Raw genomic sequence first — 26,260 nt, 5'->3', positions numbered from 1 at the left:
CGGGCGGACTACAGCTCCCGAAGGGCTGCGGGCGCTGAGGGCCGGAGGCCTCGCTTCCTGCCCCGGCCTCGCGTCGCCTCGCCTCGCCTCACGGGCTGGCCGCGGCGGGAGCCGATGGAGGGCGCCGAGGAGGAGCCGCTGGTGCAGTGCCCCGTGTGCCTGCGGGAGCTGCCGGGCGCGCACATCAACTCGCACCTGGACCGGTGCTTGCAGGCCGGGGAGGGCGAAGCGGAGCCGGGCTCGTCGCCCGGCTGCAAGCGGCCGCGCCTCGCCGCCGCCCCGCTGGGGAGCCAGGCGGAGGGGGAGCCGGAGGAGGCCTGCCCGGCCGCCGCCCCCCCGTCTTCTCCCTCTTCCACAAGGGCCGCGGCGGCGGGCAGAGCCCGGGAGCCCCCGGCAGGAGGAGCGGGGCGGGGCGGGAGGAGGCCGCCACGAAGCCGGAGGACGGAGGCTCGGCGGCGGGCAGCGGGGCGAGCCTGGCGCAGAAGCTGGAGGAGAAGCCCCTGGCCGAGCGGCTGCGGCCGGACACGCTGGGGGATTACGTGGGGCAGGAGCGGGTGCTGGGAGCGCAGACCATGCTGCGGTCCCTGCTGGAGTCCCACGAAATCCCCTCCCTCATCCTCTGGGGGCCACCGGGCTGCGGCAAGGTGAGTGGCACCGCCGGGCCCCGCCGCCGCTGCTCCCGCCCTGCCGCTGCCCCGCCGGCGGGCGGCTCTCCCGGGCCCGGCGTGGGCGGCGATTAGCGACCAGCCATAGGTTCACGCTGTGCGGCTGGGGTTGGATGTTCAGGCCCTTCTCTGTTTCATGTGGCTTTCGAGGCTGATGAATTTAAAGGGTGGGAGCTGTTTATTTTCGAACTCGCTCTTTTTCCTCTGTCTTCTTGGTTTCTTCTGTAATGTCTTTATGTTGGCTGATGCCCACTGGTTTTCACTTAGATTACAAAACACAACCCGCCTCCTGAATAAATTAGAAGTGGCTCACCCCCACCAGCCCCACTCCCTGTGGCTTGTGCTTTGGTTACACAGGCCCCTGTTGATTTCAGGTAATTCAAATTTCATAAACTCCAAAGCCATTACCTAAAAGACAGCTTGTGTTTTAGGTAATAGCTGAGAAGCTTAAAAACAGCAAGAAAACAGAATCTGTAAAAATGTCCAGGAAATGTTGTGAGATACCAGCAGATTACTACAGCACAGTTGGCGAGTGCAGGGTTTGCTTTAGCCAACAAATTCCAGCCCCTGACAGAAGGCGGCTCTGGTGTGGAAGGGAGTTAGTGTTGTGGCCAGGCACGCCGTGCCAGGCACTCGTCTGTCTTCAAACAAACACTCTGAAGCTGATGGGTCTTTGCAGGATCTGACTGCTGGACGTTCTTGTTCTGCCTCTTTTAAGATATGGGGGCAGACCATGGTGAATCCCAAAAGGCACTGTAATTACAGCATAGCAGTGAAGGGATCCACAGCTGTAGTGAGGGAAGGACCAAATGAATGCCTGAGGTGTGATCAGGAGGGAGCACTCACTTTGTCCTTTTTCTCTGTATTTCATATTTTGGGGGTGGGCAGGGGGAAGCTAAGCAAGCAAAATAGATGGTATCTCAGTCTAATGTGTGCATAGCGCTAAGTTTTTATATATATATATATATATATATGTCTTGGCTATGTGTGGGAAATAATGACTAATGAATTAATGCTGGCAGAGTAGTTAAGGACGGACCAGCAGCTTGCTCTTCTCAGCATAGTTACTTGAAGATAAAAAGAGACTTGATATGTATGGTATTTGAATAATAATGCCCCTTAATCACAGTTAATAAGGAGTAGGTATGAGAATAATTGATAGATGAATACTGTTAGCAATGATGCAACAGGTTGTTTAGGCTAGATAACATACACCTGAAAAGAACCGGCTGGTGAACTTAAATAATTGCCACTTTCTTTAAAATAACAAGGTAATATCAGAAAGAGAGAGATCAGACGAGATGAGGTAAAGAAGGGCTGTTTCTAAAAACTCATTGAAGGGGAGGTGGATTGACTGAAGCAAGATGGCCACAGAGAGAAGTGGAATTGAATTCTTTAATAAGTAGGAATCCACCTTATTGAATGAGTGACATGTTCAGGGGCCTGCTTCTATATTATTCATACTCTTCTGCCTTTGGTTTCTTGTTATCTGTGTCAGCTTGCTCTTTCTTGGAGCCCTTTTTCCTTAGAAAATAGTGCTGTTACAAATACAGTGATAACAAAGCAAAGGCCGCGTACAGTCTCTGAAAATTGGAACTGAATTCAGTGACCTTTGGGTTATGGTCTGATGAACCCACCTTTTTTTGGCTATGGAAATGGCTTACGCTTGCCTTCTTTAGGAACCTTCTGTGGCACTAAGACTGTCTTTGAATAACGGGTGATCTGTTTCGTGCCTGTAATAATGCAGCTTTCACTCTCCTTTCTCATGAGCCGTCTTCCTCACCCATATGCGGAGTTGTATTTAGTAAGCTTGCTTCTCACAGTTTAAGTTCTACTGCTCGTCAGACATCTGACTTGCATCAAGACACTGCCTTTTGCCCCATCAAGGAATAGTTCCACAATTTATCTGTTACATTTTCTCTTTCCAAGTTCTTAAGCTGTTGGGGAGTTCATCTCCTCTCTAGGTTACTCCTTCTCAGCAAACAGTTTTGAGGCTACATGCTTTCAGCTGGCTCTTGATGGACCATCCATTACTGGCTGAACCAGAAATTCCTACTGCAAAAAGTTGAACTTTTCCCTTCAGGCATGCTTATCAATATTTCTAGGACCATGCTAGAGTATAGTTTCATCTCAGGCCTTCTTCCCCATAAATCATATTGTCTGTCTCGGGTAAATGGCTGAAAGTTCTATCCTTTACTTGGATATTTTTTATTAAATTCCTGTCCTTACAGATTTAACAAGCAAGGCAAAATAGTCCCCCTAAAGATGGAAAAGGAAGTCTGTGGTTGCCTGCCTGACTCATTCACTTACTATTTGGGTTGTATGTATATAACATGTCTAAGAAAACATTTAATGAGGAAGTAACCTGAAACAGGTGGAGGACGGACAGATGAAAAGGAAGCCTATTTCTGTTTTTATGTGAAGAATCACGTAACTTAGTGCTTGAAACTTGAAAGATCTTGTGAAGAAATAGGTATTCTCACTGCCTCAGGACCTGGTTGGACTGATAATCAAAAACTTCTTCTGTTAAGTACAGTCTTTTTCAGTGGGAAAATATTAGGAAATAATTGCGTGTTTTGTAGCTTCAAATGTAACAAGCCCACATACTAAGCTCTGCCTGTCAAAGAAGATAGCCTTACATTAGCAGATAGGTGCTAAAATAGGAGTATAATTAGATATGTTGGTCTAAATTCAGAAGTGCTATGTAAGATGGTCATAGACTCCTTAAACCTCTTCACACTCCTCCTACCCATGGAATCTGGTTATTGCAGCCCATCTATGCTTTCTTCCATTTCTACAGCCAAATGCCACACTAACCAGTACTTCTTTTGAAAAGTGTAGAGCAGGACTAAGTAAAAAAAATAACTGGAGATGGAATTAATCCTTGGGGCCAAATTTCAAATTAATTTATGTATTATTTATCAGTCTGGACCTTTATGAGAAGTAATAGTTCAAGAGACTTTTTCTAAGCAAGAAGATAATAATCTTGGCTATTAAACTGCTATAAATGCAGTATTTCATATTGTAGGTCAAGAGTACTTCTGGAGAATTTTTATCATGAAAGTAATAAAGCTAGGTACCTGAGTAAAAATATATGTGCTTTGTACTGCTCTGCCCAAGCTGATTTCAGCCTCAGCTGCACTTGATTATTCAAGGAAGCACAGTCAAAATTGAAAAGACAAAATCAAGGTACTTCTGTTGTGAGTTTATTTTCTTGTGAGTTTCCATCTGTACTGAGTCTTCTTATTGTAAGGGAGCGTGATCTTTGTACTTTTAATTTGTCATCCTAATTTCTTAGGAAACCAAGGTGCTCTAGGTGAAAAGGCTTTGACTCTTTGTTTTTACTTTTGTCACTATTAAGTGTTGAACACAAGAACATATTTTCTGCTTTTAAGACGCTGACCAGCCACAGGCCAGAAGAAGAAACACTGCTTCAAAGAGATGCCGTGGTTATTAACTTAGGAACAGTTAGCTTGTTCATCCTGACTATGCAAATTTTTAAAAGCCTGCATGAATCCTAGTGCAATCTGAGTAAGCCGTACTGTGATTTATGACACCTTAATGCAGGGATTTAGATTTTTGCTTGTCTGCCATGAGGCACCAATTTTAGTAAAGAGTTAGCGGGGGGACGCAGCGTAACTTGAGCACTGAATAATTTTGCTGCCACAGATACGGTTTAAGCCTTATAAACCTGAACATTCTGTATTTAAATATGGTAAACATTCCCTCTTATGTTTGCTATATAACAAGAAAAAATGTAGGCAGCAAGTGTCTGAAACCTGATCCCTACGAAAGATAAGACAAAACATTCACACATGATTTTCTGGGGTCCATATCTGCAATCTAGTACTAAGGTAAAATACGCAGTGTTGATATGAGTGCAAAACATTAAAAACCCAGTAAGTGGTCTTTGACGTTTCCATCAAATCTCCACTGAGTTTATTTCTAGGACTCCCTTGTATTTCTTTTCTTTGTTTTTATTCAAGACTTTGCTATGTGACACATTGAAACACAGACAGCAAGTCCAGCTTATATGTTTTGCTCCCCGCATATACACTTCCCTCCAGTGTTTTCCATTTTGCTAATTCAAGTGATTACCTAAATGGCTATTTGATTACTTGAGTGTATTTCATCTTCTCTTATTCATACTGCTTGGGGCCTGATTTGATCCGTTTGAAGTAATGAGTTCTTTTGATTGATTACCATGAGATTTTTAACTGAAAATGCATGATGTCTTTTACAGTAGCGTGGAGTGAAAGTCCAGAACAACTCTGAAAAATGAGTTTGTCTTTGCAGTTGCCTAGGAGAAGTCTTCGAATACAGTGTGCTTGATTTTGCTTATCCCAATCTAAATCAGCAATAACTTAGGGTAGCTCTCTAGGAAGAGAAAACTGGAAGAGAAAATACAATTGTATTTGTAAAGGAGTTGAATATAAGGAGACAAATCTGGATGCAGCAAATGGAGGCACAGCTCCGTTTCAGTAAACATTATGCAATGACCTTGCATCTGTTTATGCTTGGTTGGACTTGGATTCTGGAAGTGCTGTAAACCACATGCTGTGGCTGTTGTTCAGTGACACCTTACTCCTCCAGTAGTCTCACAGTGGGCTATTTGGGGTGTGAGGAACCAAACAAGATGGGTAAGAATAGCATCTGCCCTTATGTAAATGCCAACTGCTGCCACTTTCGATTGCGTTTATCTCTATAGACGGTGTCCCTGGGCCATGTTCATCTGCTATCCTGCCAGTTCCCTTTAGACACAGCCCGACTCATCTCCTGTGACGCAGTGTGGTAGCTTGGGGTCAACTCAGCAGTGTTGGGTAGGACAGACCCGAGCTTTTTAAGCTGCATCCCAGGGAACTGCTCCCCTGGCTGGCATCCAGGGATGCTGGCACTGTTGATGTGTCACTCAAGGCAGTGAAACAGAGCGTGACCTTTCCTGACTGCTTGTCAACCACAGTATGGCCCTGCTGCCCTCAAAGGGAGAGTTGAGGGCGAGGAGAGGCTGTTGATGGCAACACCATGTAAGCAAACATATGGAAATCCTGGCCAGAATAAAGGAGGAGGCAAAAATACGGGGCAAGTCATGGTCAGAGGGCAGCAGAAAAAAGGAGGATGCCAGTTCAGAACTCTGGTGACGTAGTTTAGACCCTATGAGTCTATAGGTGCAGCTAGCCTGTTGGGCTTGTGTTTTGTACTAGGCTGTCAGTCTTTGTCATCCCTGCTGCAAACATAGTTCATGCTGTGGTTTGCTCTGGAACAAACCAGCGAAGTCACTTGGTAGGGAAGCCTAGATGCCAACTAGATTATCCCTGCTCAGGAATAATCCATGCTGCACTGCAGTGTATACACTAGTGCAGATCTGTGCCAGACCTGCTTTGGTCACCTAAACATGGCCTAGCAGACAAATACAACCTTCCAGATTTGTTGGGAGAAGCATGTGTGTTGGAAGGGCCTATCCAGGTGCAAGGAGAGCTCTTGCACCAGCGTGCTCCCGTAAAGTGTAGTATGAATGTCAGCTCCTCATGAAAAGGCTGTGAGAGGTGAAAAGGGCTGTGAGGCTGGAACAGAAAGACTGTGAGCTGTTCTGCACACCTTGCAGGAGCTCTCTGACATGACTGCTGAACACGGTATAGATGTAACCTGAGAGACCACGTGTTTTCTGAGACTGACATCTACAACGCTGTTTTGCCAAATTTATACAGTTTAAGAATTAATAAGGAAAGTCTCCATGAACAGGCAACCATAGGCAGATCCCTAAACAAGGTCTACCTGATCTTCCACGAGAGTGAGGTAGGAATGACCTTAGGTTTCACAGTCAGCTTACTGACTGGAGTCTTCTTGACTATGATCTGACCATATATGCTAATCTCTTCCCAATTCTTTCAGTTCCACTTTCTGAAGAGAGCTAGGCAGTACCGCTCTTTATTCCTGGAAGGGGCTTTGGTGAGCTAATGCAGTGGGCATAGTTTAATGGCCTGGTAAAGAGGTGCAAAAATGAAAAGACCGCCTTACTTCTAAGCAGGTAATGTTAGTCATTGAACATCAGCATCAATAGGACGGGCTTAATTTGTACTTGCTTTTTACTGTTTTCTTCCAGCCATGGGTGTGAGGTTGCATTGACTAGTGGCAGCGCAGAGAATAGGGAAATAGGTTACACTCAAAGGGAGTTGCCCAGTCAAGGAAACTTGTGGATATACAGAAAATTCTTGTCTCCTTGTACAAACATCCAACTAACCAAAACAGCAAATCTGATTGACTTATCTGCTCTGACAGTGAGAGGTGCATGGAGCCAAGCACGCTTTGTGGGTTTTTTATTTCATCCGTAACTCGTATCAAAGCCTGGGTGGGCTTGTTTGGCTATTTTTTTTTGTTTGGTTGGTGGGTTTTGGAAATCTTGGATGATTGCAGCCTTTGGGAAAGGATATTCTCATTTGGGCTGACATGAAGAAGTTTGCAGGACGGTGGAGGCAAGTTTTGGTAGTTAAGTGTTTGTTCTGTGTGTAATGGATCTGGAAATAAGTGACCACAGGCTCAAGTTTGAAGTGTTATTCATTGGTGAGTAATGGTTCATGAGTTTCTTGGTGGATATGTTTCCACCTTTCAGAACGGCTCCTTATGATGGCACTTCTTTAGCCTGTCTAAACAGATAAGTCAGTAAGGTCTTGCAATTTTCAGCATAAAACTTGAGATGATAGGTGTGAGTTTGGACAGTTTGGGGGGATAATGGAAGAGAACTGAGAATGATTTCTGGAAGGGGCAAGATTATTACACTGTGAGCTTTGTAAGGTGTAATTTTTAGTGAAGTTAGCAAAAGGTTAGTTTGCAGGATCACTCCTATTCTCATTGATATAAATACCACTTAATTTACAGGAAACAATACTTCTCCTCCTCCCCATAAGGAAAAACATGATCTAAAGAAGAAACACCTGTATAATACAAGGAGCAGAATATCAACTTCTTTAGATTTCCTCTTCCTGCTTGTTATGCTGGTTCTGATAGGGATGTATTCATTCATATTAAATTGCAACATCAATGTCGCTATTTTAAAAGACTTTTTTTCTAATGTAGTAATCAAACCTACTTCAAAATTTATTTCAGATGTTGAAGGATATTCAGTGCGTTTTCTTCTGCCTTATTCCATATCAGATTTTTAATTTTCTTCTTATCCCTCAAATGTATTGCCCCTGAATTTAGTGAGAGAAATTAGGGGTTCAGCATACAAGTTGCAGTTCTTCTGTGCTAGTGCCTTCATACTTAGGCTACCCTGCTTAAGTTAGGTCTCCACTGGGTTATGTGTTCCCTAGGTTGTAACCTGATAGTAACAAAGAGGGAGAAAACAGTGTAGCACGTTACTGACTTTTGCTTGAGATGGTAGGAGAAAAAGCAGTGTAAAAAAATTGAGCTCATGGGAAATAATAGGCTTTCAGAGGAACAGGGAAAGTTTGACCTGTATGCGATGGGCAGGTTGACTTGCTAAATGATTGATTGTGCAGAACAGAAGGAAGAGGCCATGAACATGCCTGTCCATGTCAAGCACTGCTTTTGAAAGGCAATGTATGTTATTCTTATTACAACCTTTGTTGACCCAGAAGTTGGCAGAGCAGGAGAGGTACATGCTGGCTGACAGCTGTGTAGCAGTTTTCAAGTAGATTCTTGGTCTAATAGTAACTTTCAAACAAATCTCTTTGGGTTTTTTTTCCTAAATTAGGGGTAGAAATATGGGCTCCTGTGCATGTGTTTAAAAACAATTCCTTGCTGCCTTTTTTTAAACAACAAAATTATCTGTGACCCGGTGAATAAGGGCCAGGATGCAGTATGAGCTACCAGTTTAAGTGGAGCTACAAGAAGAATAGCCACTTGATTTTATTTATTTTTTTTTTTAATCCCCACCCCCCTCTCACCACTGCCACTTTTAGAGAAGGAAGAGGTACATTTTTCATTTTTCATCCTCAAATCTGATGCATTGGGGGTTTCCATGCTTCTGATCTTCAGAATCCCAGATCTTCCTGATTTCTGTAGGCTTTGCTGCAAGCACTTTCCAGCGTGTCTTTCCAGTCTTGTCTTCTGCAGGGAGACAAGGAGGGGAGGGGCTGGTGCTTTGAGCTCCAGGGTGTGAGAGGATCTGACACAGGATGTGAGTCTTGTATCAGGACGTGAAATGACACCTCTTGTGAAGACAATCAGGAAGCCTTTACTAAAACTGAAGCAAGAATAAATAGTGATACCTCCTCCCTCTTAGCCTCCCCTTTCCCATCTTGGGCTGGTTGCCATTTCAGGGATGAGGAGATCAATTAAAGAGACAGAGCAGTGCTGCAGCACCACTGGTAGCCATGTGGTAGGTGGTTGCTTCTGCAGCCACCCTGCAAGAGGACCAGGTTGGCAGCACCTGCTGCTTTAACCTCCGTACTTGGAATATCTTCTGAAGCGGTTTTGTCAGCACCTGTCCCACTCCTGATCTGCTGAGGCTCTCCTGTCTTCAGTCTCCTTGAGCTCCTTCTTTAATAGATGAGTGAGCTCGGTGGAAGAATCACCTGTGTTTCTCTAGCAGTACTTTCAAATAGAGGTACACTCTGCTTGGGACATGCAGATATACCTGCCTTTACTAAGGATTGTGAAGGAAAGTCTGGAAATTATGCCTGTGATGTGTTCAGGTGTAGTAAATCTGCCTGGGAGGTAGTACCAGAGGTTGCTTCTGTGCTTTGATAGGCTCAGTGGAATTCCCTGTAAATAAATTCTGATTTGAAGGAGTTGTCTATAAGGAAAGAAAAACAACATAGCTGCTTACTGAAACCAGCCAACAGTTTGTTCAGTCAGCTGCCTTTTACTTCCCTGGGCCAGCATTTGATTACTGTTGACTGTTTAGATTTAAAGAGTTACGTTTTCTTAAGTATATGTACAATTTTTCAGTACTAACATTCTCATGCTTTTGTAGAGAACTGCTGTCTGATTAATTTCATTTTTATGTGCAGTGGACATAGAAAAGGCTTTAATTAACAACATTGTAGCTTTTTATTTCTTAAATGTGGTTGCACTGTAAACTCTTCTGCAGGTGTCTTGGGGTAGTCCAGCTCTTTATCCATTAACATACTCTACAAAATAACTGCACAGCGAATTGCAGTCAGCCCGTCTTCTGTGACAGAAATGTATTTGGCGAAGAGTTCTTCCGTGGTAAAGGAGACAGCTGTCACTGCTGGCCTTTTCAGTATTGAGACTGAATAGGTCTGGTACGTAAAAGTGCAGACATCAGAAATGCAGCAGTAGAATTGGCACCTACCTCTAGCAGGAAGTTTTTAAGTCTTCTGTGTGCTAGAATAGCATGAACTATGAAGTGTCAACGCTGTCACTGTGTCCAGAGTATATAGCCTTGTTCTTTACGTATTTCCTTCAAATGAGTACTTTCTGTGTCCAAAACGATTTTTACAAAGCTTTCTCCTACTGCTGTTTCAGACTACACTGGCACACATCATAGCCAACAGCAGCAAAAAGAATGGCACGAGGTTTGTGACACTGTCGGCCACAAGTGCCAAGACAAATGATGTTCGAGATGTCATCAGCCAAGCCCAGAATGAAAAAAGACTCTTCAAGAGAAAAACCATCCTCTTTATTGACGAGATCCACCGTTTCAATAAATCTCAGCAGGTATTGTACTACACTGCTTTTGTAAAAAGCTTTTGTCAGCACTTCTGTAGAATTTCCCACTTTGCCTCAAGATGATAGCTTACTTTGGGCTTCTCATTTTAATGTTAATGTTTTTAGTAGATGAATTAGGGAGAAACGTAAAAATTAAATTCCATAACTAACTTCCAATCAATGTTTAATTATTGTGATTCAAAGACTTAAATAAAAGGCTGAGCTATACTTACAGTTGACTTACATGCCGGGCTTTATATGACGTTTTTCTGGAATTTTATTTCTGCAAAGTCGTGTTAGTAATGTTTGCTGCACACATCTTCATTTCAGCCTCCACCCTGGGGGTAGCATTCTGCATTACCTTTAAAAAGGGCTGGAATGTGAATGTGCCTAAGGTGGGTGTGTGTTTTAATGTTGTCCCCTCTTCTCTGTGAGAAAAGAGAAAAGTAAGGCATGGCATGGTACTTTGGGATAACACGTTGCTGCAACCATCACTTGGGTGGTTTTTTTCTTTTTCCTTTCCTAGATAAAAGTTTTCTTTGGTCATACCATGGAAAACTTGAATTCTGTACTGCAAGTTACAGTTTTTATATTGAACCATACTGCAATCTTCCTATAGTTTTCTGAGCCATCCTATAAAATTATGTAGGGAATTGTAGCCCTAAAGGTTGATTCAAAGAGTAAGAAGTAGCCTTGCTATTTGTTATATTTGATAAGGCAATTTCATGATATCTTATGTTTGCCAAGCAATAAACCAAAGTCACGTAAATAAACTAAAAATTTGCAGATTTTTGACACTGTTTCTTTCAGCTGGTAGGGTCATTCTCACTGCAAGCATGAGTTAAGGTGAACAGCCCATAACATGCTGTGTGCATGAAATTAAATCGTTTAGATAGCTGAGCAGATGAGCTGCCTTGTCAGTGAGGTTATTTGTTGTATTAACAGGGAACCCAAAGACTCACAAGACACAAAAAATGTAGCCTACTTACATTGGATGTTTCAGGTTGTCATTGATCGAGATCAGCTTTTTCTGCTTCCCTCCCATCCTCAGGACACTTTCCTTCCTCACGTCGAGTGTGGGACGGTGACCCTGATAGGAGCGACCACAGAAAACCCTTCCTTCCAAGTCAATGCCGCTCTTCTGAGCCGATGCCGGGTGATCGTCCTGGAGAAGCTCTCAGTTGAAGCGATGGAGGCGATTCTGATGCGGGCAGTCAGATCCTTAGGGGTCCGGGTTTTGGGCCAGGGTGAGCAGCACAGCAGCTCTGCGACTGGTGGCAGCAGCGAGAGCTTGAAGTGAGTACTTTATGGGCTGCAGGGTGTTAACGCTCGGAGCCCGAGGAATTGACTGTCTGCCAGGGAGAGAATGAAGCAGTTGGGGGGTGGGAAGAGAAACCCTAGCCACTTCTGATAGTAAAGAAAAGAAGTGGCAGCATATGGCAGGGGTGGGGGGTGACAGGAGAGAGAGAATTCAAAGCACTGGCTCTCTCCGTCCAAAACATAATCTCACCGTCTGGATTAGGAGAGAGTTTTATACTTGGATCTGTAGCTCCTGACTCACCCTCCCAGGATATTTAAATCTGTTCTGCTGCTGAGGATTTGCTGTGGAAGCCTGTAACTGGGTCTTTGTCATGTCCTAATGTGTGTTGCTTCTTGCTACTGGTTGTAAAAGCATAGTGTTACCATTAAGTGGTGGATGGGGCATGCCCTCTTAAATTAATTTGGAAATGCCTGACAAAAGTTTGTTGTTTTCTGAGAATTTTTTTTTAATAAGATCAGGGAGGATACTACTGTTCTTTAGTTGCAGGATAAGTGCTGTGGTATGTTTTATGGTATGCTGTGAGGGGTTAATAGATTGTTTTAAGAGAGACTTTGTTTTTCTCTGCTCCTTGTCGTCCAAGCCAGATAGTCACGTTAAACATTTGGGAGAGTTTTGGAAGAAACAAGGTCCAGATTTGTCCATAAGGGATGTTATCTGCCTTCCAAAATTGCTAGCTGGCAAATAAGAATAATGCTTGGTACTGTGCTACTTTCATGCAAATTATTACACTTCCTTCATGTTGATGCTTGTCTGTACTCCTAGTAATTTGCAGTGTATTGACATGGTGGTAATTGAGCAGGCACTCCGTATGAAGTAAATGAGAGGGAATCCACTTTGTCCTTTAGCTTTATCACAGAATGTAAGAAGAATTGCTGACCTGAACACTGAGGTCAGGGCAGGGAAGGAAAGCTATTCCCTTTTTATTTTTAGGGTACCCTGCCTCATGGTTTACTCATTTGTAGCTTTTACATATTGTAGTAATGTGAATTTTAGAAGAGAGGGCAGTACTGCATGTCAGCCTTAATATAATGGCACAGCTGTGGTTGTGGCTACACCCTGACTGGGGTTCGGAGACTTTCCTTTCTGTACGGGATTAAAGTACAAGGCATAGTTTCAGCTGCAGTTGTTTGGGTTTGGGTTTCGCTAGACCCTCCGTATCTGTAACCTTCCGTTAGCTGATGATTTAAACAGCACGGTGTGGTGCTTCATCAAACTGAAAGAAGTCTGGCAGGCAGACTGTCAGACTAGCACAGTTTCAGAAATCTATCCATGGAGAGAGAGGGCTCCACTCCAAAAGCTAACGTGGGAGCCAAGCATTTAAAGATAAAAATGGGGTTCAGAATTTAGGATTGTTTGTTGCAGTTGTGTGTTAAGTCTTTCTTGTCTTTCCTCCTGCTGTCTGGTTCTGGTCTGTAGTTGATATATACCGTTGCTGGTGAATTTGGCTTTTTATAAGCCATCCTGTCTCTTACTGTGGTTCCAGTTTTGGTCTCCTTGTTAATTCCTCCTTCTTGCTTCACTGTCCATACCATTTCTGCTCCTTCGTTTCCTCTCCACCTACTGCTCTGCAGGAGCAGCTGTGTCTCATCTTTTACCTCTTCAACTCTCTGCCTCTGTGAAGCAGGGCTGTCATTAGATGCAGGCAGGTAACAGTGTTCATGCTGTCCTGAGGAATAAATGAAAGTCACCAATTACAGTTGAATTGGTTGTTCACCATGCTCACCTTTGTTCCAGAATTGGAAAAGGAGCTGTAAGGCAGCATGTCCCCAAATGTGGGGCATGCTTACTTTGAAAATGCTGCAGAGATCTAGCCAGAAGGCACAAGAGATGTGTACATTGAAATTTGGATTTCATTTCCCATGTGAGTCTCCCGTTCCAAACCACGGAAGTGTAGTATGAAGTCCTGCATGTGCTGCTTGGCCTCAGTTTATCAGATGGTCTTAGTATCACATCATTTGTCTTGACATGATGGCTGACCTAGATGAGATTTTGATGAGATCTTTGTGGTCTCTCCTGTTACCTTGAGGAATAAGGTGAGGGTGAATCTTCCTTAGTCTCTGCAGGCATCTTCTGTGCTCAACAAGAATGCAGCCATCGCTAAGTGATTCGGTAGGTTTCGTCATCTCCGCACTCCATGCATGTGCAGCAGTTATCAAAAGGAAAGTGTGCTCTGCCTGAATCTGTTTCCTTAAATTTTCTTGGTGGCTTTTTCTTATCTTGCTTCCACTATTGCTGCAGGTTTCTGATAAGGTTAGGTCACCTGGCTTCTCTTTCATCCCACTGTGGCCTTTTCTTGCTGTAAAGCTGAAATAGAACTAGCAGGAAGTAGTTTGGTATCTTTTTCTTTGTTATGTCATCATGCTCATAAAGCTTCTTTGACAGTTTTTAGATTAGTTACTGGATTTCTGTAGGGTAAGATGTGCTTTGTGTTATATTTTCATCAACTTTACTGCCATCAGATTGTGCCTCCTAAAGCCTGCAGTAAATTAAGCTGAAAGATGGGGGAATATGAAAGGAAGAAACATTCTCATGAAGAAGAGAAGTAAGGAGAAGTCAATGTTAAAGACGGTTTATATTGCTGAAACTTTGCTTGTGCTTTCTGCCATTTACACTGTCTCAGTAATAGCACAAACTGTTCCAGGTGTACACTGGTACACTACACGTCTACTATGTCAGTGATGGAGGAAATCAAGTTCTTTTCTTGGCTTTTTTTTTTTATCATTCAAGTGCTGCCCTCAGAGTGATATCTTTAATTGAAGTCAGACAGTAAACTGGATGGTGGATTAATGTATTTGAAGTTAGATAGCGCAGAAGGTGCACAGCTGAGGGAAATGGAAGGCTCCCCAGTTTCCTGTTGGCAAGCCCAGACATCATGCAGTTCAGCTTGTTAGTGGCTGTATTACAAGTACTGACAGGTTTTGAATTCACTGGTTTGTAAATCACAATGTTGAAGATGGGCTTCCTTTAGGTCTTCAGTGTTCAATACCTTTTTGAAAATTATTCCCTTTTTGGAACATCCATCCAATTTCCTTGCAGGAAATAGAGTTGCTGGGATGATAGGCGATATTCAAAGACAATGCTGTGGGGCAGTGAGCAATGCATATCATACTGCAGTATTTCAGATGAAGAACTGTATTTGCCTGTAAAAGTGTTACAATCTGTCAAGGAGTGAATGTAGCGAGAATAATTGCACTGAGAAACTAAGAAAGTACTGATTTGTATGTGAAAGAAGCAATGGGTACTTTATCTCATGTTCTGCTCAATTATTTTTAAATCTTCCATCATACAGGTTCTCCTTGCTTGGACTTCCTTATATTTACTCTCTGATATTGCTTATACTCTCTGGTCATTGGATCAAACGCTGTGGCATTGTACAGGTTTTATGGGTAGCTCATCATACGTTTCATGTTGGTTCTTGGCACAAACTGTCTTGAGGGTATGTGTATAAGGAGGAATTGGAAGAAGGATTTATTATCTTGTAGTGGTAGTTTTCCATTCCTTAAGCTAGTATATCACCTTCAGCTCAGTGAGTGATGGATCCTGGGGCGTCCCTTTTGGCTTGTTTATGTTTTTGTCTCCAAGTATCATCGGTTACAAGGTACCAACATCGAGCATTGGCATCCAGTGGGTGTTGAGTGTTAATTTTGGAGGGTGAAAAAAATACGAGATTGCCCATCTGCAAGAGGATAAGGAGCTTGGGAAGAGGTCAGAAAGCACGGGAGTTATTCTGCCTTGCAGTTCTAGGGTGTGCAGAAGTCGGGTAAAGTGGAAGGATGTAGGGCACTTGAGCTTCTGAAGACAGGATGGGCTTAAAAATGTAAAATACAGTGAGTGTCTTTTGGAAGCCAAGGTAGTGAAATAATTGTCATCCTGATTTTAAAATTAGGCTCCTGCCTAGTGAAGTTAAATCATCAAGAAAATGGAATTTAAGATTTTAATTCCTCAGAAAAAATAACTAAATTCAGTTACTCTGAGTATAAAATGTTATTATTTTGAAATACTGAGTGTGAATGGAGCTGAGATTATGGAACAGGGAAGCATTATGTTATTTCCAATCAGTGATTCTCATCAATATGCTGTACAAATAGCTTGTATGTGGAAATTTTCTCCATTTATTCTTGTCCTTTATAATGTCCTGTATGTTGTGCTATTGTTGTAGACATGGACTGGATCAGCCTAATACATAATACATTATTTGGAGCAGAATTTCCGTTACTGATACTTTGTAACTTGGATTTCACCATGGAAGTGGACAAGACCTTTGCTTGTAACCAGATTTTCTGTACTTCCTTGTGCATATTTGTTTCAATTCCTGTGATACTAATTGCTTGTGTTGAGTCAACGGGGCACTTAAGAGTCCTATAGTGAAACTGAAGAGACAGGAATACAACTCAGCTTTCTTGCCTAGCTTCTAATTAGCAAATGAATGGCTAAAGTGCTCTGAGGCCTCAACTTTGTTTGGGACAGACTGGTCTCAGCTTCTTGCAAGTACCTGCCTTTTAGTGCTCTCAATGCTTGCCCGCCACTTGCAGTCGCTGAGTGTGAGGGTATCCGTGGGAGGAGGCCTCAAGCGCATGGTGTTCTCCTCTGCAAACAGCAGGCAAAGAGCTTAGTCCTTGCAGGTGAAACCTTCTCTTCAGTCTGCCCTGCTGGTGTATCCAAAGTGTTTGCTCAGTGTGCAGCATATTTGGTTTTGCTCTCTGTTGATGGAGGTATTAGCAGCAGGATATCTGTGTGTCGTGCCTGCTGCGTTTTTAAAAATAGCTTTTGCTTTCTTTGCTGGCTTCTTTCATTGCATATAGAAAAATCTGATGCCCATCTGTAGTGCTGAGGGGTGAACGCCGCTCCCTGATTTTCAAGGAATTTGATGCATGAGATACTTGACTTAGTAAGCCCCTGTGCCCTTATATACTTCTGCTTCCCCGTTCAAACACAAACGTGGTGTTTGAAACACCTTGGAGAAAGTGTGGTTATTTTGGAGTGCCACTGTGTGTGCATGTTAATTTTTTTTTTCCTAGCTTTATCAAATACATGAGAAATAAGGAGATGGAAATAAAAATATGACAAGATGCATATGTGTATGTAGATAGGTTTATTTTTCCCACAGGGTGTGATTCCTGCTGCCTACTCTTTGCAGCATGGGTTATGGCCTTAGAAGACATTTGTCAGCCTTCACTTGTAGTGGTGTGGATTAAGATTGCAGCTCTACAAGTTTTTCCCTCTTACGTGTGGGCATGAGAGGGCTCAAATACTGACTGTTGAAGTTTTTCCAGCACCTACTGTCTGTCTTTTTTGTGTGAGAAGTGCAAAGTGGGTTTGCAAGGAGGAAGAGGAGGCAAGTAATGAAGATTAGTGGATATGTGTGTCTGGGAACTCTGGCATTGCCTTTTTGTACATACACCGCTGATACTAACGGTAATAAATCTTTCTGGTGAATGAAGTGCAGGGCTGTGGTGAATCCTTAATTATTTGGCACACAAGGGCTTCATAAGAAATTGCCTCTCACATCGAGCTCTGTGCCCTAATCCCTGCTGATACATGTCACTCTTGATTTTTCAATCCAGTTACGAGAAATGGCTAAGTTAGGGCCATTACTTAATGCCATGCCTTAACTCCACTAGCTGCTGTTTCCAAATCAAATCAGTTGTACCCTCTGCCTTGCAAACACCTTAGCTGTTACCTTGTCTACATAACTAAAGTTTGAGGGTCAAATCCTCAACAGTATGCATATGAAATGTGCAGAGGCGAGTTGGTTTGCATGTGCCCTGACAGTGGGGACTGCAGCCTCGCAGATGAAAACCTGGAGAAAGAGCTTGAGGACTTTGTTACTTTCCCAGATTTTTCACAGACCCGATATGAGATCTCAGGAGATCCTTCACCTCCTGCTGCATTTCTCGACTCTTCTCGTATTGTTCATTTAGATTGTGTGTTCACTGGAATTTGGCCTTTTTCATGTGTTTGTATAGTCCTGGCACACTTAGAGTGGTAGATGGCAGGAACAGTGACTTGCATGCACTGGGATGCTTTTTGTTTCTAGTAAGATATTTTTTGTACCCCAGTGACTAAGTTGTAATAACTGTTACCATTTAGAAAAAAGAATGTAGGATGCGTGTATGCTTTACAATGTAAACAATCCTTCCATTTGTTGCTCTTTAAAGAACATCTGATAGCAGCTCTTGCTGTTGGTAGTTAGTTCAAAACCTTATGCTAATTACTTTATACCTCACTGTATTCTCTCACATGCATTTGGATAGCTTCCTACCTTTTCACTGTCCTTTTTGAAGTTTGAAGGAATTTGAAGTGCTAGCTATGAAATGCTGAAGGAGTAAAACCTTGTAAAGTTCAACTGGCTGTTGCAGAATTGTGCTCTGGCAAAACCCTAACCCTAGTTTCCATTGAACTTAATGAGATGAGGAAAAATAAGGGGGTTAAATAGATGAGAGCTCCTGCCCTACCTTTTTCACGTGCATGTATTTAACATGCATTGGGGCAGGAGGAAGAGGGGTCGGGTCCCACAGTGTTCTCCCAGGCTCTGCAATGCTTAATCATGACAGAATGAGTTAAGAACAAAACTTAAACCCAGCTGCCTCTCAACAAACTTTGTAAAGAAATACCATCTTTAGCATAATCTGCAAGGAGAGGAGCATGGTGGGGGCTAACAGTGTATGGTTATTCTGTTGCAGATTCCCAGTGTACATAGAGGAGAAAGCTCTAAATACCCTAGCCTACCTTTGCGACGGTGATGCAAGGACTGGACTGAATGGACTCCAGTTAGCACTTCAGGCCAGATTAGCAGCAGGGAAGACCACTCCTTTGAATATTACCAAAGGTGGTTCTGCAGATGGCATTCTGATAACAGAAGAGCATGTAAAGGAAGGGCTACAGCGATCTCACATCCTGTATGACCGAGCAGGTGAGTACCTGATACAGTTTCTGAGATGCAGCGTTCTCAAGAGCTGATAGCCTCTATAATTTCTGTTTCTTCTCCCCCTTTCATACCAACTGCTCTGGTGAAACAGTGGTTGTACTGAAATTTGGCCTAAAAATTACTTTTCCTATACAGTGTAGCAGGCTCACCCAGAAATTCCTTCTAAACGGAGTTTCCTCTTACCACTTAGGAAGTGTAGGTTAGCTGAAAGACATATTTGCTGCCCTGCAAACAGTTGCATGATGAAATTATTTGTTCTTTAAGGTTATTAGAATATTGTCTCCTAAGAGGGTTGTAACGTAAAGAGGGAGAAGTAATTTGATGAGGAGATTTGTTCGAGGGTTGGAAATCTTCCATTGCACCTACTCCTTTGAAAGTCTTGGAAGTGCTCACATTCACAACAATATGAAAACCTGAGCAGTTTGCTTTATTTTTAGAGTTGCTTTTTTAAGGTCACATAAATCTAATTGCATTTAAAGCTTCCTAATGTGATAACCACTCTTACTAAACTTGTGACTTAGCAATGTTAGGCATCACAATAGTTGGCCAGTATACCGTTTTATGAGAGGGTTAAAAATCAGAGTGTGAATATTAGAGATTAGGTGAATCCCCTTGAATGCGTATGCTAGTTCTTCAGCAATACTTGAATCGCTGTGCGGTATAGTATCAAATGATTATGTCAAGCAGTATTTGGAGAACTGATTGATTTTTATTTTTCCATTGTATCTGATATGCTCAATTAACTGTCACTACTCAAAACCTGTCATGAGAGATTTCTCGAGGTTGTTTGTAACGTGCCTGCTTGCAGCCTTCTCGCTACAAAGAGGAAATGATGGCTTATTGTCAGGAAAAAGTCAGCTGGGCAAATATTGATATGATGGCAGTTGAGAAGTCGAGGATAGGCAGAGGGAGGGAGAAGAAAAATTTTATGGGGTCTGTGGCAGGAAGAAGTCGTGATTAGGAGGAAGCAGAAAATCTGACCAGTTTACTGGTGTGAGTCTCTTGCGCTGTGTAGGTCCCTTGTGTGTTTGCTGTCACCTTGTGGCCACTGTCACACAGAACTCTTGGCTGTATCCGTTGCTCCCAGCCCTCCTACGCCTATTTGCTCTGTTAGAGATGGCACAGAGTGCCTCTTCCCGAGGCTTGCGTCAAGTCTAGGTAGCATGTGTCAGCCCCTTCTCTGTGACAGAAATCCTTCAAGCTCTGTGTAGGTTGGGGTTTTTTTTTTTTGTCAGAGATTTTCAGAGAGGGCTGAGAGCGGTGAAAATTCTGTTTTTCTTGATTGTACGAATGCCAAAAAGCCTGCCACAGATATTGTCACAGTAGCAGGTTGCCCGAGTACATGCCTTTACAAAATTTCTCTCTTCTGTGGAGTCATCTGTGTCTCAGTTGACCCCTTTTGTCCATAGTAGAGATAGCTGTTTGTCCTTTTATGTACAAAGGGCTTCTGGATAGAGGCTACTATATAAATAAAGATATGTTTGTAACATGTTTTAGCTAATACTTTTTTAATCACAGTTGTGGTGGTGGAATCTACAATCCTCTAATATAAAGTGCTTCAGCCTTATAAAGTGGAGGGACATGATGCTGTCTAATGGTGATAGCAGCAGCATATATTTGAGTGTAGTGCATTCATGTAGAAAGCACCAAATAATCGATTAGTGTTCAGAGTTGTGTAAATATGGAGTTTTGATTTTACGTAATTACTTATTTTTGGTCACCTTCCGCAAAATTTGCCAAATATATGTAGTTGGGCATTCCTTCATGTATTTTCACCAAGTAGTCTAGGAAGGAAATTATTTGTAATCCAGTCATTAGGCTATTGTTCTGATCTGTGTGCAGACATGCAAAGACAAGATCTTTGTGCAGATAATCTATGCATTTTAGCTGGAAGGACAAAGAAACAGCTCTAGTCAAATTTCACTGCCAGCAGCCACCTGCAGCCCTTGCAGTGTGAGAGGAAACAAACTATTTAGTCATATTTTAGCTTTTAATTGTAGTTTTTTACATTCTCATTTTTGGAGAAAATGATACAGCAACCAAATTAATCAAAGTTTACCTGCAGATGGACAGTGAATAGATTTTTAGGATAGAGTTGTATTGTCTCTTCTTCCTTTTACGTATTGTATCTCTCTGCTAACACTGATTTAATAGCAAATACCAAAGATAAATATCAGAATAATTGAAGGATTTTGTCTCGCTGTCTATGTGATAACATAACTTCAGTTATGGTAAAGACTGGGAGTGTGTTAAGCTGAAGCTAATTTATTCAGTAATCTGGAACACAGTTGTTCCTTCCTCTTCTATGGAGGAGGAAAGAGAAGGTGTCTCACGCCATAATGTTTTTTGCTGGCTTTATTGTTTTCTGCTGGACCAGGATGAGAAGTCTTTTTATCCATGCTGTTGCTCTAGTCTTTCTTCCAAGGCTTTCTTCTGTCTTTTATCGATGAGCAGTTGATGGCTACCTTTGGCTAAGACAGAAAATAACATGAGATGGGGAGTGTGATTTTACTTTTTACTTTTGCTCACTACCTTATAAATAGGGATTGCTTAAGAAGTCCAGATGTTAATTATGGTCAGTGAATGAGGCTTTTTCCCTGTCTTCTGCCAATAAGACTTTAGATAAATCAACATCTTAAATTAGCTGGAAAACTCTTCATGAGCACATAAAGCAATTTAGGGGCATAAATCAACAAGATTTATGCATCTGTATACATTAGACACTAGAAAATCCTGTCCTGCACAAAGCCTCTCGTGTAGTATCTTGTTTCTCTTTGGGAAGGTATTTGCTTTTGTGGGAACTGCATAGAGCAAATATATTTTGATTCCAAAAACTCTTTGGAGTTTTGATTTCAAGAGGCATCCAGGATGCAGAACAGCAGTGATAGATAAGTTGGCATGTGTCTGTCTCTCAACTGAATCGATAAGGCCAAAATCTATGTGTTGGCTAACCAGCCTGAGAGACAGAGCTAATAAATAAAGGTCTGTAAAATATTCTGTCTAATTTTTTTAAACTGCTTCTGGTATCTCAGATAGAATATATATAAACTGTATTTTTTTAAAAAGAAACATAAAACCTCTTTGTCCAATGCATGTAACTGTATTTTGCCTTTAGTTGAAACTGCTTTTAAAGTACAACTGCACAGTTTTTCTGAAGAAGTCTAGGTCTGGTCTGTAAGTATTGTCACTATGTTGATGACTCGGTCACCAACATTAACTTTGTGAGGAAGGAGATAAAGGGAGAAAACTGTCCCCTTTCTCAGCCTGCGTACTCTGAAGTCCCTTGCAGGTATGTATCTCTAGTCCCAACGTATCCACTGGATTCCTCCTGCCTCTCCAGCTGGTATCCCCAAGTATGACACTTTACAGTAGCCCAAACAGTGTATAAAAGCACTCCAGCAAAAAAATCTGAGCGAGTGCAACCTCTGGAGATATTTAAAGGCTGTCTTCCTCACTTTTAAGAGACCAAGAGACGCCTCTTCCAAGAGGACGATGCAAGTTCAGCTGTTTGGGTTTATTGCTACTAACTCAAGTGTTATGACAGAGCACAGACATGCTGTTTGTGTTGGCACGAGTGATGAATGCATACCACAGGGCTCTTTGTGTGGAGTCCTAGCAAAAATAGCTGTCTGCTGGCCTGCGTACGCCAGCAGTGCGTGTGTTGAATTCCCCACAGAACCACACTGCAGCATGAGCAGCAACGCAGGAAGATGGACTCAGTTTCTGACCTGGGAGGCGGAGGTCTTGCTGGCTTTGAAAGGAGCAATTGCAGTGGTATGGGGGCTTTGGTTTTCAAACTCAGGCGTGTGGCCTTTTATTTTGCAGGGCCTACAAGCGATGGTGATGTGTTCTGATACCGCCCTCAGGCTGTAAATCCTTTTAGCCATAGGAAGAAGAGAAATATTAACAGATGGCTGTGCATGCAGCCAGTTGCCTTTATAATACACAGTTAGCTGTGAGCCAAGGAATGCCAGGCACTTTATTTAAAGCAGATTGTGTGGAAAGTTGAACAACAGTATTGCAGCAAAATACTCTTACAAGTTTGATTAAAAGAAATGCATATGAATCAAAACCAGCTGCACAGAGAAAAATTGCAGGCAGGAAAGGTCTCCATTCAGTGTTTGTAATGTTGACCCTCTGTTTTTAGCTGTAGCTCTAAAAGATCTGTGGAATGGCTTTGTTTCTCCTTGGAGTTCATATCTAATCTTATACTGAACTTTAATGTTAAAAAAAATTTCCTTGTAATTCTTTCAGTCTTTCCACTCGTTATTTAACAGTCTGGCATTTCAAGTTTTGTTTGTGTTTTTTTTTTGTTTCAGCTGCTTACAGTTTTCAGGACACTTCCAGTAGTGCAGGTGTCTACAACTGAACTCAACATTTCTTAGGGGTTTGCCAGGGTTGTGTGCTGCGATCCTGTTTCCTCCGGATTGTGTAATGTGCCATCATCATATATCCACAGCAACGTTTCCTTTTTTCCCCTATATAATACAGCAAACTCATGTTTGATTTACTGCACACTTTATTTTCAAGTTTTAGTTGATGTGAAATTTCTTTTTCTAGAATATCACTAGTGTATAGTACTGGATTTCTCTAATTCTTCTGTTGTCTTCTCAGAGCTGTGTGCATGTCCAAAAGCAATGGGTCAGTGGTTTGAACGTGCTCATACTTTACTCTTTGTCAATTAGGAGATACTTTTAGAGTGTCTTCCAAACTTTTATTGTTTTTTTTTTTTTTTTTTTTTTTTTTTTTTTTTTTTTTGAGTTGCTCTTTATCTTATGTAGTTAGCTGAATGATCCATGTGGCAAAGCATGAAGGTGTTGAAAACATTAATGAACACCATAATCACGTATACATAAAAAGAACTTTAAAAAGCAGGTTATGTTTACCTGCTGTGACCTAGTAAAATATATTCTGTTCCCTTAAATGCATTTCACTTAATTTCCTCCTAACAGCTTTGTGTATCCCTTCTCCCCCATTCTAAATAGGAGAAGAGCATTACAATTGCATCTCTGCCCTGCATAAGTCAATGAGAGGCTCAGATGAAAACGCTTCCCTTTACTGGCTTGCTCGAATGCTTGAAGGTGGTGAGGATCCACTCTATGTGGCGAGGAGGCTGGTGAGGTTTGCAAGTGAAGATATAGGTCAGTATTTGCAGTATTTCATGTTGGAATATTATGTTGAATGAAGATCTGCCAGGCTTCTGGTTTCCAAAAATTGGCATTTGAGGAAAAAAAAAACCAACCAAAACTGCAGTGTGCAAAATAGGTACAAAATACTGAAATGCTCCACATCCAACAAAAACTTTGTATGTGCAGACAGAGACCTACATGTAGTGTCATTGTGATGATTACCTATTGCAGGAGAAGCAAAGTTTTTTGAGGTCAGGTTTTGGCAGTGTGTTAATATGGATTCTTTTGAAGTCTGGTGATTGTAGGTCACCAGTAAACATGTGTGACTGAAAATGTGTATTTCAAGGATATCTGGTTTTTTAATGACTGTGGAAGGTGAATGCCTGCCTTGACTTGCAAATTTCAGATTTGATAGCTGGCTCCCTAGTTGTAAGACATCTTGATTGACGTACCCAAAGTAACAGATGCAGCAACACTTTTAGCACATATGTGGTGGGTGAAGAGTTACGAGATCTGGGGAAGCTATGTCTATGTAGCAGTATTTCCCCATTTCTTTCTCACTTCCAAAACATAAGCGAATCATACACTGGCAGCTACTGCTCAGGCTGCCACTGTGTGGCAACAGATTCAGACTGTAAATCATACTCATGATTTAGACCTTTCTTTTTGGGGGGAGGACAGGAGGAGGAGGGCTGTGGATGGAGGGAGTACATCTCATGTACAGCAAAGTATTGTACCGGAAGTTCCAACATCTGAGAAGGCAACTTTGAGATGTGTGTGGATAACCTTTCCTCTCACGGGGGCGGGGAGGGAGGGGAGAAAGAAGGAAAAAAAAAAAAAAAAAAGATGGTAACTAAAGTAAACTGACTTTAACCTGCTTTTATCTGATCCCTTTTTGTAGGGCTGGCAGATCCTCTGGCTTTAACACAAGCAGTTGCTGCTTATCAAGGCTGTCACTTTATTGGAATGCCAGAGTGTGAGGTAAAGGCTTCAGTAATTCACTGATTTGAAAGTACTGTGAATTGTAAAACCTAGTTGTAATTATAAAAAGAAACAGAGATTGCAAGGACAAGACAAATGTAGTTACTTGTTCATTCGGCACACCCCTTCTCTGACAAGTAAGAGACCATCGTAGCTTTTAAAATAGATGCTGTAGTTTGAAATAAAATTCCCTGCATATTTGTTGTTAAAATGTGGTATGTGAACTAACATCATTTTGCCCTGTCCATTTTTTTCTCTGTTATAAATAAAATAATATGTTCTGATGTTCTAAATTAGCTACTCTTTTCTAGTAGTGAAAATCATGAAGAACTGTGTTGTTGTTAAATAATATTCATATTGCAGCAGCAGGCAGAGGTCAGTTTAAAAACATAACCGCTGTCATACTACACAAACAACCTGAATAACAGACCTTTTCCCAAAGAGCTTAGAAGAAGTCATTTAACATTCTCCCTTTTTTTCTTTCCAGGTCATTCTAGCACAATGTGTAGTGTATTTTGCCAGAGCACCGAAGTCTATAGAAGTATACAGGGCATATAGCAATGTCAAAGAATGTCTGAGAATGCACACGGGACCTCTGCCACCTGTTCCGCTGCACCTGAGAAATGCCCCAACAAGGCTCATGAAGAACTTGGGCTATGGTAAAGGCTATAAATATAACCCCATGTACAAGGAACCTGTAGAGCAGGACTATCTACCAGAAGAGTTGAAAGGAACAGACTTCTTCAAGGAACGAAAAACGTGATGGCTTTGCTGTGAATGGGTTTTGATTTTATGACTCATGTATTTGGACTGGGATGGAAATTCTCCTTACAGTTTCAGCTATCGATTACTGTGGTTGAAAGTATTAAGCCATTGAGATACTTTCAGATACTTTCTTACCCTTCTGGTTTTACTGCTGTTATTCTGAAGGTGTTTTGTAAAGAATTGCAGCTAGGCAGTATAGAAAAGGAAAAATAAGCTTTATCAGTATAGTGGTGTCGCCCTCTGGTTCAAATGAAACGGAGAAAAAAAGAGGGACTTGTATTTCTGGCTCTTGCTGTGAGACAAGGAATATTATTGTGCTACTTTTTAAAATCAATATCTATTTCAGACTTTGAGAATGTTTATTTTCCAGAAAAATAGTAAATTGTACCCCCTCTGCTAAAATACAATAAAATATAATTACAGTTTAATTCTTGCTCTTATGATATTCCAGAGACTAATTTTGTACAACAACATTTATTAAACCAATAAAGTTGTTAAAAATACTGTCTATGCACTTGTTTAAATACTCGTATGACAGCAGTGTGGTTTTGAAAGTTTGAGATTCCTTTATCATCCCTACTTTCCAGAGCAAGTTTAAATCATTTTGGAAGTAAAATAGTCATGAAAATAGGTGAATTATGTTAGTTTTTGAAGTTATATCACTTAAAATTTTCTATTGTGTGATGACCTTTTGGGAAGTGCATTTGGAAAGGAGATTCCTGGTAGTGAAACACACTCATGAATTTCCAGTTGTGCTTCAGGAATTGTGTTACCTTTGAATTGGAAAGCTGAGAGACACAAATTGACTTACTGCTGTTATAATAGAGGGTTTGGCTTC

At 41.8% G+C, this 26,260-nt stretch overlaps 1 protein-coding gene across 1 annotated transcript; it reads left to right on the top strand.

Annotated features, from left to right (window-relative positions):
* Positions 1 to 57: 57 nt before the first annotated feature.
* Positions 58 to 25,909, top strand: WRNIP1 (WRN helicase interacting protein 1). Its single transcript, XM_050891354.1, is given in 8 exon segments — positions 58 to 333; positions 336 to 644; positions 10,116 to 10,307; positions 11,350 to 11,594; positions 18,303 to 18,532; positions 23,533 to 23,688; positions 24,578 to 24,657; positions 25,145 to 25,909. Coding segments are annotated over 8 exon segments (1,707 nt in total). The 5' UTR covers positions 58 to 114; the 3' UTR covers positions 25,421 to 25,909.
* Positions 25,910 to 26,260: the final 351 nt, after the last annotated feature.

This window comes from Gymnogyps californianus, chromosome 2 (assembly GCF_018139145.2).
Source record: "Gymnogyps californianus isolate 813 chromosome 2, ASM1813914v2, whole genome shotgun sequence".
NCBI lineage: Eukaryota > Metazoa > Chordata > Aves > Accipitriformes > Cathartidae > Gymnogyps > Gymnogyps californianus.
Note: the sequence above shows the minus strand (reverse complement) of the source record. Positions and strands in the feature narration are given on the sequence as shown.